We start from the raw sequence: 14,541 nt of genomic DNA on the forward strand, positions 1-14,541 counted from the left end.
CAATGTAGAAAACTGAGGCAAGTGTTTCATCACTGAACACAGTGATCACTGACTCAAGTGCCCAGGGGTTCCTGTCTTTGAACCAAGCACTTGGGAGCCTGTCTCATACAACCTATGGACACCGATCACCTAGTACTTCCTCATCTGTAGGCTGGTCTGGTTCTGTCATACAAAGCTATACCAGTGCTTCCCAAGAGCTATGACTAAGTCATTTTTATTTTTCTGGCTCTTGCCACAGTGACAATACAGGAAAAAAGCCTAAAAAAGGTACTCTTTATACCTAAGAGTACGGACATCTATGAGAAGTCCTTTTGTTGGGGTACTTTCCTTGACACTGAGGAAGATGATTATAATTTATCAGACAAGAAAACCACAGGATTCGTAAATCAAAACTGATTTTGTTTCAATGGTTTGGCCAAACCTCAGAATTTGTCCATAGGTCTAATTGTGATATTTTTGAGGAACTAATCTGACCTTCTGATCACCTTCTATGTATAGAGTCATCCTTTGAGTTTGCCTAGTTCTGGTCTGGAAACTCTAAGCCTGTACCACAGTCATACTTCCCTCATGGGTCAGCCCTGGGGATGACTGGATACACTGCTTTCGACTGCATGTGTCAGGGTGGAGTATGAAATATATTTAGGTGATTGCAACTAGCATTTTTATTTTCAATGAAATACAATAAAATATCAGACTGCATTGCTTCTGGGAACTTAGGATAGGTATCATTTCATGGAATTTTATTTGTAGTTGCATTTATATGTGTCATGAGTTGTAAACTATATTTCTTATGAAGGGTTAATGTTTAAAAAGTTAAATACTGATCCAGTACTTGATTTTGATCAGTAGAGTCTAAGAGCATGAACGCTGAGGCCAAACTGTTCAAATTTGAATCCTGGCTCCGTCACTTGACAGCTGTGTGACTTTGGGCAAATTACATAAGTTTTCTATGCCATAGTTTTCACACATTTCATATTTGTAATATGAAATTAATAATAGTGGCTACCTCACAGGGCATAAGGATTACAAAGTTAACATTTGTAAAGTATTTAAAAACATTGTAAGTACCTGACAAATGTGGGGTGGGGGTGGGGGGAAACAATTTGTTCTCCAAGTATCCTTTCATATTCTTTTACATATTGAATCAAGACAACAGTATTCCTGCTCTGTGGATATTTGTAATGTAGCATGTAACTATGTGCTTGAAAGAGTGGTGTGTTCTGAATAGCATTATACTGGAATGTTGAACGGCGTCTCAGAAGCGTACCAGTGGGTTCAAACCACAGTTCTATATCTCGCTTGCTGTGTGACATTTGGCAAAGTTATTTGACATTGCAAATCTTCAGTTTCTTCATCTATAAAGTGGGGCCAATTGAGTCTGTCTTATAAGATTGTTGCCAGGGTTAAATGAGACCACCTATAGACAATGCCTAGGGCTCAAGCAAGAATTGCTATTATCGTTTCTTCTGTTAGTAATTCAGATCATGTCATCGCCTCTTCTTTTCCCATGCACTAAAAAGTAACCTCTCCTTTTCTTTCATGTGAATGGTTTGCTTAAGTCCTGATTTCACTTTGGCTCTGCCAAATCAGCCACATAGGGGTTCAGATAAAGACCAGTACTCCTGACTAAAAAAGCAATTGTGAGGTCCAGGACTGCATTCTGACCACCCCACTGTGCTCTCGCTTCAGCCTTGCTGTCACAACTTAGTCAAGGCACTAGAATTGTCCTTTTGCCTCAGCAGGTATTCACATCCCCACAGATAATCCTGAAGTGTCACAATATATGCCTGACAGCCAGAGCCTGCTTTGCAGTATATGGCTGTCTATGGCAATAGGTTCATGCCATATTTCCTTCCCCTTCATCCTGGGGGGAGGAAACTGATCAGGACAAAGCTTGTTGTCCAGTATAATGAAGCACTTTGTGTGATGTAGTACTTGTAAATACTGTGATAGCATAAAAGCGCTCATTAGCTGAAGGGGCTTTCAACTCCAGTCCTTTAGTTCTTAAGGACCTTTGGCAAAACTGTTCTGATAAAGAGAAATCTAAGATTCTTGAGGACCTGTTAACTGTTTTTCTGTAACTCTCCCCCATTCTTCCATGACACATTGTTCTTGTAGCACTACCACAGCTTTAAAAAATTAATAATGGAGCTATATTATGCAGCATCAATCTCTTGTCTGACCATAAGCTCCTCAAGGGCAGGGGACCTGCCTTATTCATCTTTGTATCCCCTGCAAGCACCTGGCACACAACTCAGTCAGTGTCTATGGAATTTAATCAGGTTGAATTTATATCCCAGGTCACAGTGCCAGATCTCAGAACAGGGCTGGAGCTGAAAGCAAGTGAGGAATCATTTATTTTCCACTGCTAGACCCAGTGCTGGCTTCCAAGAAATGTAAGTCACTTAGTCACCCAGAAGGTGCATTTTCCAGTCCAGGGGAGGACAGTAAGGTGAGTCTTGTGCCTTTGGTGAAAATATTTTCTCCTAATTCTTAGGGGTAAGGAAAATGAAGCACTTGGTCTTGCTTCCTGCTGGCTTATAATCCAGGGATAGGAAAAACTAAACTGGAAATGTAAACTCTTTTCATGCTCTACTTAGCTGATGTGGAGAGACAGGCAATGGTTAAGGCCACAGAGTCCTTTCTAATTCAACTTTGTTTAGGCCTGGGCACAGTACTGGGCACATTCTTGTTCCCAATTAAATATAGGGGCATTGTTTGTTATTTTCTTCTCTTTCAAAGGTACAAGTCGTTGGCTTAAACTTTTAGTTTATACACAGAAATAAGGAAAATTGTCATTGGAAAAAAATATGTATGTATGTATATATATATATATATGTATATATATATATATAATTGATAGATAATGTTCTGCTTATAGCTTGACAAGACAAATATTAATATCTCCATTTCCAGCTGAGGAAACTGAGGCCCAAGGAGTTTAAACGGAGAATCCCAGATTGGTTAATAGGTCGGTTTAGATCGATTCAGTTTGGGACAGTTTCCCTCTTTCTGCTCCAGCAGGCATGTGGGTGCGTGACTGTGTTTCCTTTTACTCTTAAAGCCCTACTACTTTTTCTTCTGGTCAGTTTCCTCGATTTTACTTTTTCCAAACAAAGTCCAGTTCTTCTCCAAGGTCTCGCCGCCCCCTCAGCCATCTCTCCAAGGCATTCCAAGGACGGACAGCCGCTTCCCCGCCAAGTTCGCAATCCCAGGTTTTGGCTCGGATGCCTGATTCCACTCCCACCCTCCAGGGTCCCCCCTCCTCCTCTCCGGAGTCCCCAGGGCCCCAAGCGCTCGGGCGGGATCCCGTAGTCCGAGCCTCGGCCCCGCCTCCCCTACCTGACGCCCGTGCGGCCGGGGGCGCCGCAGCCTCCGCCCACCGGCGCGCCTGGCCCGCCATTGGTTCCCCGGACTGCCCGTCTCCTCCGCCGGCCCCGCTCCTGCCCGGAGGCAGGTTTTGCTGGCGAAGCCGCAGTCCCGGTGGCGCGGGCGCGGCGCGCACGGGTTGTGGAACGTAGAGCGCGGACTCGAGCTGGCCTGTCCCCGCGCGCGGCAGCCCCCGTCGGCCGCCAAGTCTGGGCGGCTGGTAAGTTGGCGGCGGTCTCCGGCGGCCGTGCCGCGGCCATGTAGTCGCCGGCGGGGCTCCCCGCAGCCCGGGAGCGTCAGCGAGAGCGACCCGGAGCCGCGCAGCCCGCTGCTTTCCCTGGAGACGCTGAGTGCGCGCCGCGTCCCCGCCGCCCCCCGGGCCGTACTTTGGGCCCGAGAGGGAAATGGGGGAGAAAGTTTCGGAGGCGCCGGAGCCCGTGCTTCGCAGCTGCAGCGGCCACGGCCCCGGAGCTCCCGCCCCTGCGGTGGCCGCCGCGTCCTCTCCAGGCGCTTCCTCGGCGGAGTCCTCCTCGGGTTCAGAAACTCTGTCGGAGGAAGGGGAGCCCGGCGGCTTCTCCCGCGAGCAGCCGCCGCCGCCGCCGCTGCCGCCGGGCGGCGCCGTGAGAGCCCGGCCGCCGGCCGCGTGGGCTCCCGCGCGCGTGGTGCTTGAGCTTGGAGTCTGTGCGCCGCCGCCGCAGCTCTCCGGAGGAACCGCGCTACCCCGGGGCAGCAGCGCGTCCCAGGAAGAGCAGGACGAGGAGGTGAGTTCCCCCTTCCCCCGCTCCCCGCCGGGTCCCGGCTATCGGAAGACCTCAGCTCTGCGCCCCGCGCGGGGCTAGTGGCAGGGCGCACCCGGGGCATGGGGACAGGGAGGGAACCCAGGTGCTCTGCCCGGAGGCCGGGGTGATGGCAGTTAGGAGCCTCTCGATGGTCTATTGACTACCCGTGACTGTTACCTCCGCTTGTGTGTCTTCAGGCGCTCTCTGAGAGTGTGCTTTCCAAGATGTCAAAGCCGCGAACTCACTGTCCGTATCTGCTACGATGGGTCTGGGTACGGGTGTGATCTGGACGCCTAGCTTGTCCCCATAACTAAGAGCTCATTTTCCGAAGCGGGCGTTGCTTCCCGCCTCAGCTTTCGGGCGGAGGGGAGTGTGGTGAGGGGAAGAGACTGTGTGTGGGTCCTGGCAGACGAGTGCGGGCCGTGCCGCGGAGTTGCGCGGATGCTGTCAGGGACGCCGGCCCGCGGGATCTCCTGCGGGTGGTTTTGGCTGGTCCGCGCAGCGTCGGTTTCCTGTGAGAGGGGCACTCTCTGCTTTCCGTCCGCCTGCAGCGCCCATTCGGGTTGTTCCCGGGTGTCCAGATGCGCGCGGGTTGCCAAACTGGATAGGGAACCTCCCATTTTCTGCAAGGGCGGGGAGGGGGACTGTGTCCATCCTGGTTTGTTGGAAGAATGTTCTTCCAAAACTTGTCGGTTGCGCCCCCGACACGTTGAGCATATGACTTTGGTGTCCTCTCCACTGCTTTCCTAGTTTTTCGTTTTTTGTTTGTTTTTTTGTTGTTTGTTTTTTCGGCCTTTGGCGCACGCTTAGAAAGCATGGTGCTCTTCATTATCTTTAAGATTGTTTGCTTGGGACTGTGGTTGTGAAGAAGTCATCTTGCTCAGGCATGATTATAAATAAAACATCATCCTAACATAGACTCCTTGTGAAGTTAATTCTTCAGTGACAGAATCCTATTTTTCTTCTCTCTTGTGGGGTTAGCTTTAATAAGCAATTGTCCTTGTCTCTCAGAATATGCAAGTTGAGGTCAGTGTCCTGACATTGGGCCCCAGGGATCTCAGTCTGGACGCAAAGAGTGAATCTGGCACAAGGGGGGAGAGTGAAGTCCTCGATGTCACGTCAATGGCCAGCCTTCTGCCAGTATCCCTGACTGATTTCTCTATGCTCAGAAGGAATGTAAGGATCCTGGACAGGTGTCTGGAGACCTGCTTTCTAGAACTGTCTCTCTGCTCTTGAGTTGTGAGGCCTTGGGTGAATTGTTGCATTCCTCTTTCAGTTTTATCTGTAGAATGAGGGATTTGAACCAATTAACTTCAAGATAATTAATTAACACATAAATGTGGGTTTTGTTTTGTTTTTGTTTGTTTGTTTTTGCTGCTCAGGAATTTAGGATGGCTGAATCATTAAGATTGATCCTAGGGACAGGATGCTGGGAGTTAAGCTGAGTGCCATACCTATCACAGGGCTGTCAGGGTCCCTCAGTGGCTCTGTCTCATTTTGAAGATGCCAGGCATGTGCCAGGTATTTTCCCTGTGATATCTGCCTCAGCTTTAAGAGGAGCACACTTGTCATAGGGCAGCTAGGGGTATGCCCTAACTCATTGATTTACTACTGGATCTCATTTAATGTTGTCATTAGTAGAAAAGATGCCTAATGTTTTCTGGGTAGCTAGGAGAGGGTGCTCTGGGGTAAAGGACATGGTCTCGCGTATCTTGGAGGTGGGGGGATGTAGGTAACTTCTCACTTTGGATTCTGATTACATAGCTGATTTATTGCCTGGCCTTAGGGTGACAGTGTTCGACTTTCTCGGAAGTGGATATAATGATAGCTTATTTCACAGGCAATGCAGTGAGGCTTCGTTGATGGAAACATATTTTGAAAAGTGCAATGACTAAATAAATTTGGTCAGTATTTGTGAAATCTCAGAACTGGATGTAAACTGATACAGTATTACAATTTATTGTGTAACTTACTCTGTGTCAGGGGTTGCTGGAAATTACCCAGGAGTGGAAATCTTAACTTGCTCTGAGGATTTTTTTTTTTTTTTTTTTTTCTCTGAGGATTTTAAAGTGCAACTGTAACTGTGGAGTTTTTACCTCCTTAGGAGGTACAGAAGTGGTAGTCTCGGTAAAAGGCCTTGAAGTCCAGTGTGTGGCGTTTCTTGTTTTGTTTTTTTATTCCCCTACAGGTGATCATATGGTGCAGTGATTTTTTTAACTTATGTGGGGATCATGAGCTTCTTTGAGAATCTAATGTAAGCTCTCCATCTGTTCCTATGAAAATGCTCATAGATACAAACACCGTCCCAGAGGGTTCAGTTAGGTTACAAACACTAAGTTTAGTGGGAAGGCCTGGGTTTGCGTCCCAATGCTGTCACATTAGATGTGGGATTGTGGACCACTCAACTCATGTAAGCCCTGGTTTTTGCACCATTAAATGGGAATAATAATGATAGAGTTAGGCATTTTATACATGCCATTTAATTTAATCCTAGCACAGTATCTAACATAGAGTATTAAGTGCTAAGTAAATATTAATTTTTCAGGTTAACTTGTGATGAAAATTTTGTGACATGAAATTACGAACTTGGGCTGGCTTGTTATTTTTATTTATACATAGATAATCTGCTGCTTTGAGAGAACCTGAGGCTGTGTCTGTTCAGGTTATTCTGATTTTATTAGCATAAGCTGGGAAACAGATTTTATTTGTATCAGGTTGTGTTATGGCAGGGCAAAGTTAGTGTAATGTTAGTTATGCTCCAGCAAGGCCCTGAGTATAAAGCATTAAAAGGCTTAAGTGCAACCCATAAAATGGGAAAAGGCTCATTTAGTTTTTGAAATTGTTATGTCTAGCTTGGGAGAGTCATTGCTTTCCAAAGTGTGTTTTTTTCTTTTTACAGTAACATACTCTGTAACTTGTTAAAAAACAGCAAAATTCAAATACGTAGTGTATAATTGTGGTGCTAATTTTTTTAGCAACCTTGTGCAAGCTGATTTGACTATCTAGTAGTGTCTTACAGTATTTTGTGTTTTATCTTACTTTCAGTATGTGTGTGAACTTACTAAGTGTTACAGGCCCTTTATGCTTTTGGTGCTTAAAACAATGGTTTGACAAGGCAGCGACTGTAGTTCTTTTGTACTTGAAACACTGGAGAGTTAGAGATGGCTCATGTCATTTTGTTTAATAAACTGCACCTGACTCCCTCTGCTGCTTTCTGAAGCCTTTGCATTTGGAGTCTGTGAGTTTTGAGAGGTAGTGGGCTCTATTAGTCTATTGTGATCTAGATTGGAGGACTGTTTTCTGATCACATGTCTCAGACTTCTGGGCACTCCGCTCTGTCATTTCTCAAAGCAACTGTGGAGGACACTAGTGAAATATTCAGGTGCTATTTTGCTGCTTCACTGAACTCCTCGATGGCAGGGATTTTGCTTTGTATGCCTAGCACAGTATGTCTAATACATTAGTAGGGACGCAGTAAATATATGTTGAATGAATAAGGAAAAAATGGCATCTTTGAAAATCATTGTGCATTTGATTGAAGGGTGACTGTATGTGTATCCATTTGTTTTTGTCTGTTGGGAGTTATGCTCAGACCTCTAGATCTCTTATCAAAAATATCTCATGGATCCAGGTTTTTCTTTTTTCTTTTTTTAAGAGAAAGGGAGAAGGAGGGAACAGAGCAGAGGGACAGGGAGATACTTTCATGCAAGCTCCATGCCCAGCACAGAGTCTGATGTGGGGCTGGATCTCACATTCCTGAGATCATGACTTGAGTGGAAATCAAGAGTCCAACACTCAACCGACTGAGCCACCCAGGCGTCCCAAGATCCAGGTAAAACCAAATCACTGAGGTTCTATTCAAAATACCTTTGAAAGGACTTGTGTATTAAATCTGCTTTTCACTGTATATATTAGAACTTGAAACTTTGAAGGATTCTTAGAATGGCTGAAAAAAAGGCTTAGTGGTTGAAAGGCTTTTCAACTCCATATAAAGCAGCTCACTTATACTCTGCAACACTGAAGGACTTGTTTTGTTGACATACGTTCGGAAAGTTTCCTGTGTTAAGTAAGCACAGTAATGGGACGTCTCTGAACTGTTCTATTAATTAGTGTTTGAGTTTGAGTACTGCTTGTACTCATGGCGTGTGCCATGTGATAGTGAGGCAGCAGATAAATTTCTAGTGTTGATTACTTAAGCAAATAAATAGCAAAAACAACCATGGATTCAGTAAAGCGCCCCCCCCCCCTTTAAGATTTTATTTTTTGAGAGAGAGCACGCTTGCGTGCACCAGTGAGCATGGGGCGGGGCAGAGTTGGGGAACAGAGGGAGAGGGAGAAGTTGACTTACTGCTGAGCATGAAGCCTGGCTCAGGGCTCTATCCCAGGACCCCAAGCTCATGACCTGAACCAAAGGCAGCCGCTTTACTGACTGAGGCACCCAGTCCCCTTCAGTAAAGCTTTTTGGGTTTGTATTTTATTAATCACAGCAGCTACATAATTTGAACAAAAGTAGTGTATAAATCTTGGTGCATTTAACAGCAAGAAATTTCAGCAAGAAAGCCATGAGTTTAAAGAATCAGTCAAGCAGTATGTATTGCATGAGATTCTTACAAAGCATTGGCCTCAGCTTTAAGGGTCTAGAGTGGATGAGACAGAGATAGCTTGGAGCTCACGGAGCTTCTAGTGTAGTTGGGGGGAGATAGTCCCTAAACATACAATTATTATGGTTTCCCAATTATTATTGGTTTCCCAGGTGGTAAATGGGTACAGAGGAGCAGACTGTGAGGGAGTGTGTCTGTATCATATAACTCATTTAATGTGGAGGTGAGCATTGCCTTACTGAGGTGGCGATATTTGAGCTGAGACCTAATGTATGAGTTCGAAATAGCTGGGAGGAGGGAAAGGGTCAGAGCGATGCAGAGAGCAGGAGGCTGTGACGCCAGAGAGAATATGGTAGGTCTGTGGGTCATTTGGCATGGAGGAGGGAGCATAGCATCCCTCCTGATGATGCTTGATAGAGATGTAGCGGGTCGTCCAGAACCTTGTGGACTTCATTACAAGGGTACTGGGAGCCATTGAAGGACTGAATCAAGAAAGTGGGATAAGATTTGTGTTTTTGGAAGGTGGGAAGCCTGAAAGCCTAGCTCTTGGGAGCTGCTCATGTAGCCTGTTTAAATGTTCCAGGGTTGGAGCTGATGACCTAGAAGAAGGCATCTTGATAAATGGTGTGTACCTGGAACAGGGCTCATTCCTGGTAGTTCAGGTTCTCTAGGTAAACACATGGGAAATATCCTAGAAAAAGAATTTAGCTCTCTTCCAGAGATTATCGTATTGTGATTATCAGTGCTCCTTTTCATTGTGATGAAAGCCTTAAGCCCATTATTTTCTTGGAGGAAAAACTTTTCATGGGAATGGTGACTGAGAAGAGGGGCTTGCAGTCGTTCATTTCCACAGTAAATTGTAGGAAAACATTTACCCAAGGTGAATACACGGTGAAATTGCCCTGAGATTGTATGAGCTTCCCTGTTGGTGGGAAGTGTGGTGTTTGTGAGCTAATACACGTTATGAGAGTCTAGCTTGTTTTCTTGTATTTTTCTGGAGAAGGAATGGTCAGCATCAGAGAACTAAGGATTTTGCCCTTTCCACCTCTGGTCTGAGGTATTTTAGGGAAAAGTCAAGTATTTATATTTTGCCACTGTTTTAGTCAATGACCAAGCTATGTTATCTACACAACGTATGAATGAATCCAGTTGTTTCCCAGTTTGTCCCTTTGAGGAAGGGGATAGAAGAACTATAATGTGGGGTGCAAAGATGACAACATGTAGAAAGAGCTTGTTACAAAGTTTCTCACAGGGACACCTGGGTGGCTCAGTCCGTTAAGCGTCTGCCTTCGGCTCAGGTCATGATCCCAGGGTCCTGCCTACTGCTCCTCTGTTTGTGCTCACTCTCTCTCTGGCAAATAAGTGAATAAAATCTTTAAAAAAAAAAAAAAGAAAATTTATCACAATGAGGAGGATCGATAACCAGGTGGCCTGACACTAGAGAAAATTGAGTGTGGTGTATGTGTATGCATTCACATTTCTATCTTAGAAAAGATGATTACACTTTTTAGATGGAAGAAACCCCGTGCCATTTATAATCACATTATCACAGTCTGTAGTGTTGTCTGGAAAGGTCTTGTGCTCCTCTCTTTCCTCCCATCAGGTCTAGCAGCCAGGCCAGTTTTTCCTCTGCTCTAGGGTCCGTAGTGTCTGAGGGTTCAGACTAATGACACTCGTTCAGCCAGTAATGGGTTGTGTGACTTGGAAAGGTTTTTAATGATGAAACTGTTTCCTCATCTGTAAACTGGGCATGACAATGTTTATTGCAGAGGGTTGTCCTGAGACTTAATGAGATGTTTTCTAGAGTCCCCAGCATGATGCCTGGCACATAGTATGTGTTCCATAATGGCATTTGTTCTTACTACCGAGTATGGAAGAGCTGGTTTATGCACACTGTGCACGCCATCGCCAGGAATAATTAGAAGCCTAGAGTTCCTTTCTCTGGTGAATTATGCTACCAGCATGTTTTATTGGCAGGCCCTTTCATTCATGAGTAGGTAGATACGTAACATAGTTATCACTTTTAATTTCATAGAGCATCTCTTATAATGTACTAACAGGAAAACTTTATGGTGTATGGTTCATTAACCCTTCTATAAAGATACTATCTCTCTTTTACTCATGGAACCTCCTCTTAGTGGTCATTTATTAAATAATATCCTAAGAGACTCTATGCATATGTAAATTACTTGCTGTGCCCAGGGATTTAGTCAGAAGGCAGCACATCAGCCTGGTGGAGAGGCTGGTGAGATGACCATGAGCTTAAACATTGTGGCTAATGATTTGGAGACTCAGAAGAGAGTGACAAGACACATTAAATGATTTTCTGGAAGCCATCTTTGGTTCACATAAGCATTAGGGTCAGGTGGGACAGAGAAGGCAGGTGTTCAAGGGGTCACCCCAGTTTCGCAGAAAGGAAATCTTTCAGAAGTGTGATAGTACTTTTAAAAGTGCAAGAATTCCTGTATGTATATTGTGCTGACCCCACCCCCTTTTGTTTTGACCCTTTGGGGTCAGTGTAAGCATGTCATCCTTTAAGGCAAAAATAAAAATAATCTCGGAGCACTTACCTTATAACTCATGCTGGTGCAGGGACTGCGGTTTGTTTCCCTCTCACCAACCTCATGCACTGCCCTACAAGCCTGTTCAGGTCACTATTTACATAACTTTGCATTGTTCAATTCAGAGATTCTTGTTCTCTTATGTTTCCAATATTTTGTCTGATTTTTTTTTTAATCTGGTACTGTTGTTTTGGATTAAAGCATAAAAATTCAGCAGAAGTCTTGTCCTTGGAATCTTCTGTATACTTGTCTCTTTCCCTCTCTGTGCCTGTCTCTGCACACTCTCACCGTGTTCATAATCCCTGGGAAGGATAGATAGGCGAGAAACCGTTCCCTGGAAGGCGAAATGTTGGTTCAGGACCGTGGTCAGCGGCACACATACAATGGAGTCACACTTCAATGTATAGAATTCCTGTGCAGTTTCTGGTGGACCTTCCCATTTCTCTTAATGAAGAGCATTCACGGCTTATTTAATGATTTGAATTCACAACTGTCTCACATGTGTCTGTGAGACAGCCTATGAATTTGTACCCTAAGCTTGTACTCTTTTGCCAGCGCATCAATTCCTTTCTTGGACACAGTCGATATAATTTTGATTATGGTACTTATTTCCACTGAACCTTTCAGCCCAAATGGTTTGTACTGATATTGGGGGCCGGGGGGAGGTAGGGATGTGGGAGGGCGAGTGGAAATACTGACAAATCGGCTTTCTTTTCTTAACTAATTTTATACGCTATCATGTGGAAAATGAAAATTTAATTTTATCATTCTTGAATTTGTAATTTAGTGCTGTTTTCAGGGGCAGGCAAGCTCACAGGTGCAGCTTGTTTAGTTCAGTTAGTAGAATATACATTAATAAACTCATGTCAGGTGTGGGTCTCTTGGCCTCTGCCTTAGAACTTGGTCAGTTCATTTTTAATAAGCTGAAAAGGTAGGTGTGTACTCCTGGCTCATGATTTTGTGCCTTTCTCTGCTGGTTTTGAAAATAATACCATCATATCCCTGACTTCTGGTATTGACATTTGTTTTTAGGTATTCCTTTAGGCAGAGATGGGTATACCTTTTGCCAAGTAGGAACGGCTCCAGTGCATCATTGGTGGAAGGAAAATAAAATTGGGTTAGAATTGGTTAAAATCTTAGGTCACTGTATATGTCATTGGGACTTCGATTACAGAAGTTACAAATTTAAAATTGCTTCCTGGGGCAGTCATTGCTACCTAAGCTACATTAAGGTGTTGAAATAGGATGCAGTGGTGATGAAATCTATTTTGTATATAAAGGTTCAAGGATTATTTTCACAAACAGCTTTTTTTAAATGAATAAATATGTTATGGTGTCTAGCTCCTACACATGTAACATAAACTCAGAAAATCTGCTTTGTTATTCCTTTAGCTTTAGCTGGAATGCTTAGCTGAAATCCTCTGCAGCTTAATTGATATGGTTTGAGGCTTATTTGAAGTCATCATCCCCTCAGGCTTGTTTTAAGAGGGCAGCTGTGGGGATTCTCCCTCAGGTGCAGCCAAGGGAGGAGGGGAGAGTTGCTCCACACAGAAGGGCAGCCTGAGATTTGCTTGTTTGGAGAGAAGTCATCCTTAAAAAGTTTGACCAAAAGAACACTTCATACTCCTCTTACATGAGTAGAGTACCTGTGAGGAAGACGCAAGAAAAGGCTGTCCTTTCATTTTTGTGGCTCTCTTGTGACTAGCGAGTAGAAGCTCAGGGTTAAGTTGGTGCGGCTTTAGTTTAAAGATTATTGTGTGAGCATCAGAAAGCTACAGTCAAATCAGGAAAGACTCTTTGTATCGGTCGTTTAACTTACATATCTATTATTTGAAATACTACTTTTGTAAATTTATTGTACCACTTAATGTCTTTGGAATTTCTTGGTGTTTTTTTCTAAATACTTTGAGTAAGTTATCCTCATAAGCTATTGACTGCTGGCTAGTAAGAAAAATAGGGTCAGAGTGGTTCTAAAACATTTTAGGACTACTTTTAATCTGCGGTGATGGATGGCTTTTAGACATAGTGCAAAAATCACTATTTGAAGAAGAGATAAAATGGAAATTACAAGTTGGAACTCTCTTAATTTTATTAAAAAGTCAACATCACTTATTTTCAGGAGGAAATTGGAACATTTCCACTTGGAGCAAGCTGAGGGTAACAGCTTTAAAATTGGGGAATAAGACCAGCTTGGGAGGAGTTATACCTGGAGAGAAGCAATTTGACATTTTGGCATTTTTTCTTTATTCCCCTTGTGAAGTGTGGCTGTCGGAATTTTAAAAAGAACATAACAAACTACATTAGTTGAAAGATTGTAGTAAACTTTCAATTGAATAGAATGTTTTTGGGAAAAGCCTTTTTTGGTTATGAAATTGTGTGATTCACCAAAAACTCAGAAACTCTTTTTGTTCTCACTTTCTGTTTTCTCTTCCCCCCTGTAATGTCCTGGTGTGGTTTTCCTGCCTTACTATTCTGTGAACAAGGTACTTTTTTCCTTTACTTTTTTTTTTAACAATTTGACATCTTGTCATGCTTTAGGGCTTTCACTTTGGGCATCAATCATCTTTGAAAACCATTGAAGATGTAAAAGTGTGTAAGAGGAGGTAGAGGGTGAGGATAAAAGTGCCTGCACTGTTCATGAAAGTAGATATCTTTTTTAACTTTAAGAGTTGAAGATCGCTCACTGTGTTGTATACCTGAGACTAATGTAGCATGTGCCTCAACTGTACTTAAATTAAAAGGTGGAAGATAGCAGAAGTTCTTTTTCTAAGGGTTGTGCTGCATTTCTTTGTTCCTGGGTTATGCCAGATCTTGTCTTTACTGTTAATATTTGTACAGGACTTTACAGGTTGCATAGCCTTTTCTGATGCTTTATTTGATTTCTCAAATCAAATGTGGTATTATTGATAATTAATGTCTCTCCTCCACTAGATTGTAAGCTCCTCTGAGTGGGAACAGCATCCTATCAAGTCAAATCCCTGCTCCAAGAATAGTGCATGGGGTTTAGTGGACAATCATATATTGCACAAAATTGCATTTGAGGCATAGTATGTGTCAAGGCATCATTCGGAGGGCTCTACATGCATTTATTCATTGAACTTTTACCAAAGTTCTTTAAAATTTAATAATTCAGTTGGTCCACACTACCATGCTGTAGCTGTAGCTAAGTGACCTTCTTAACATTATATACCCTGCATTCCTTAAGGTCCCAGACTCTTGATCTCTCTGTAT

The 14,541-nt window shown here is 43.7% G+C and overlaps 1 protein-coding gene across 7 annotated transcripts in view; it reads left to right on the forward strand.

The window, feature by feature from the left end:
* The first annotated feature begins 3,449 nt into the window (after positions 1-3,449).
* MAST4 (microtubule associated serine/threonine kinase family member 4) overlaps positions 3,450-14,541 on the forward strand; it is a 551,227-nt gene continuing 540,135 nt past the window's right edge. For 6 of the 7 annotated variants that reach the window (XM_059175136.1, XM_059175141.1, XM_059175137.1 and 3 more), the window contains exon 1: positions 3,458-4,130. In XM_059175136.1, the coding sequence (XP_059031119.1) occupies positions 3,774-4,130 (357 nt within the window). In that variant the 5' untranslated portion in view covers positions 3,458-3,773. Of the gene's footprint in view, positions 4,131-14,541 lie in introns of all 7 variants that reach the window. The other variant, XR_009353981.1, reaches the window with a different exon arrangement.

Source organism: Mustela lutreola, chromosome 5 (assembly GCF_030435805.1).
Source record: "Mustela lutreola isolate mMusLut2 chromosome 5, mMusLut2.pri, whole genome shotgun sequence".
NCBI lineage: Eukaryota > Metazoa > Chordata > Mammalia > Carnivora > Mustelidae > Mustela > Mustela lutreola.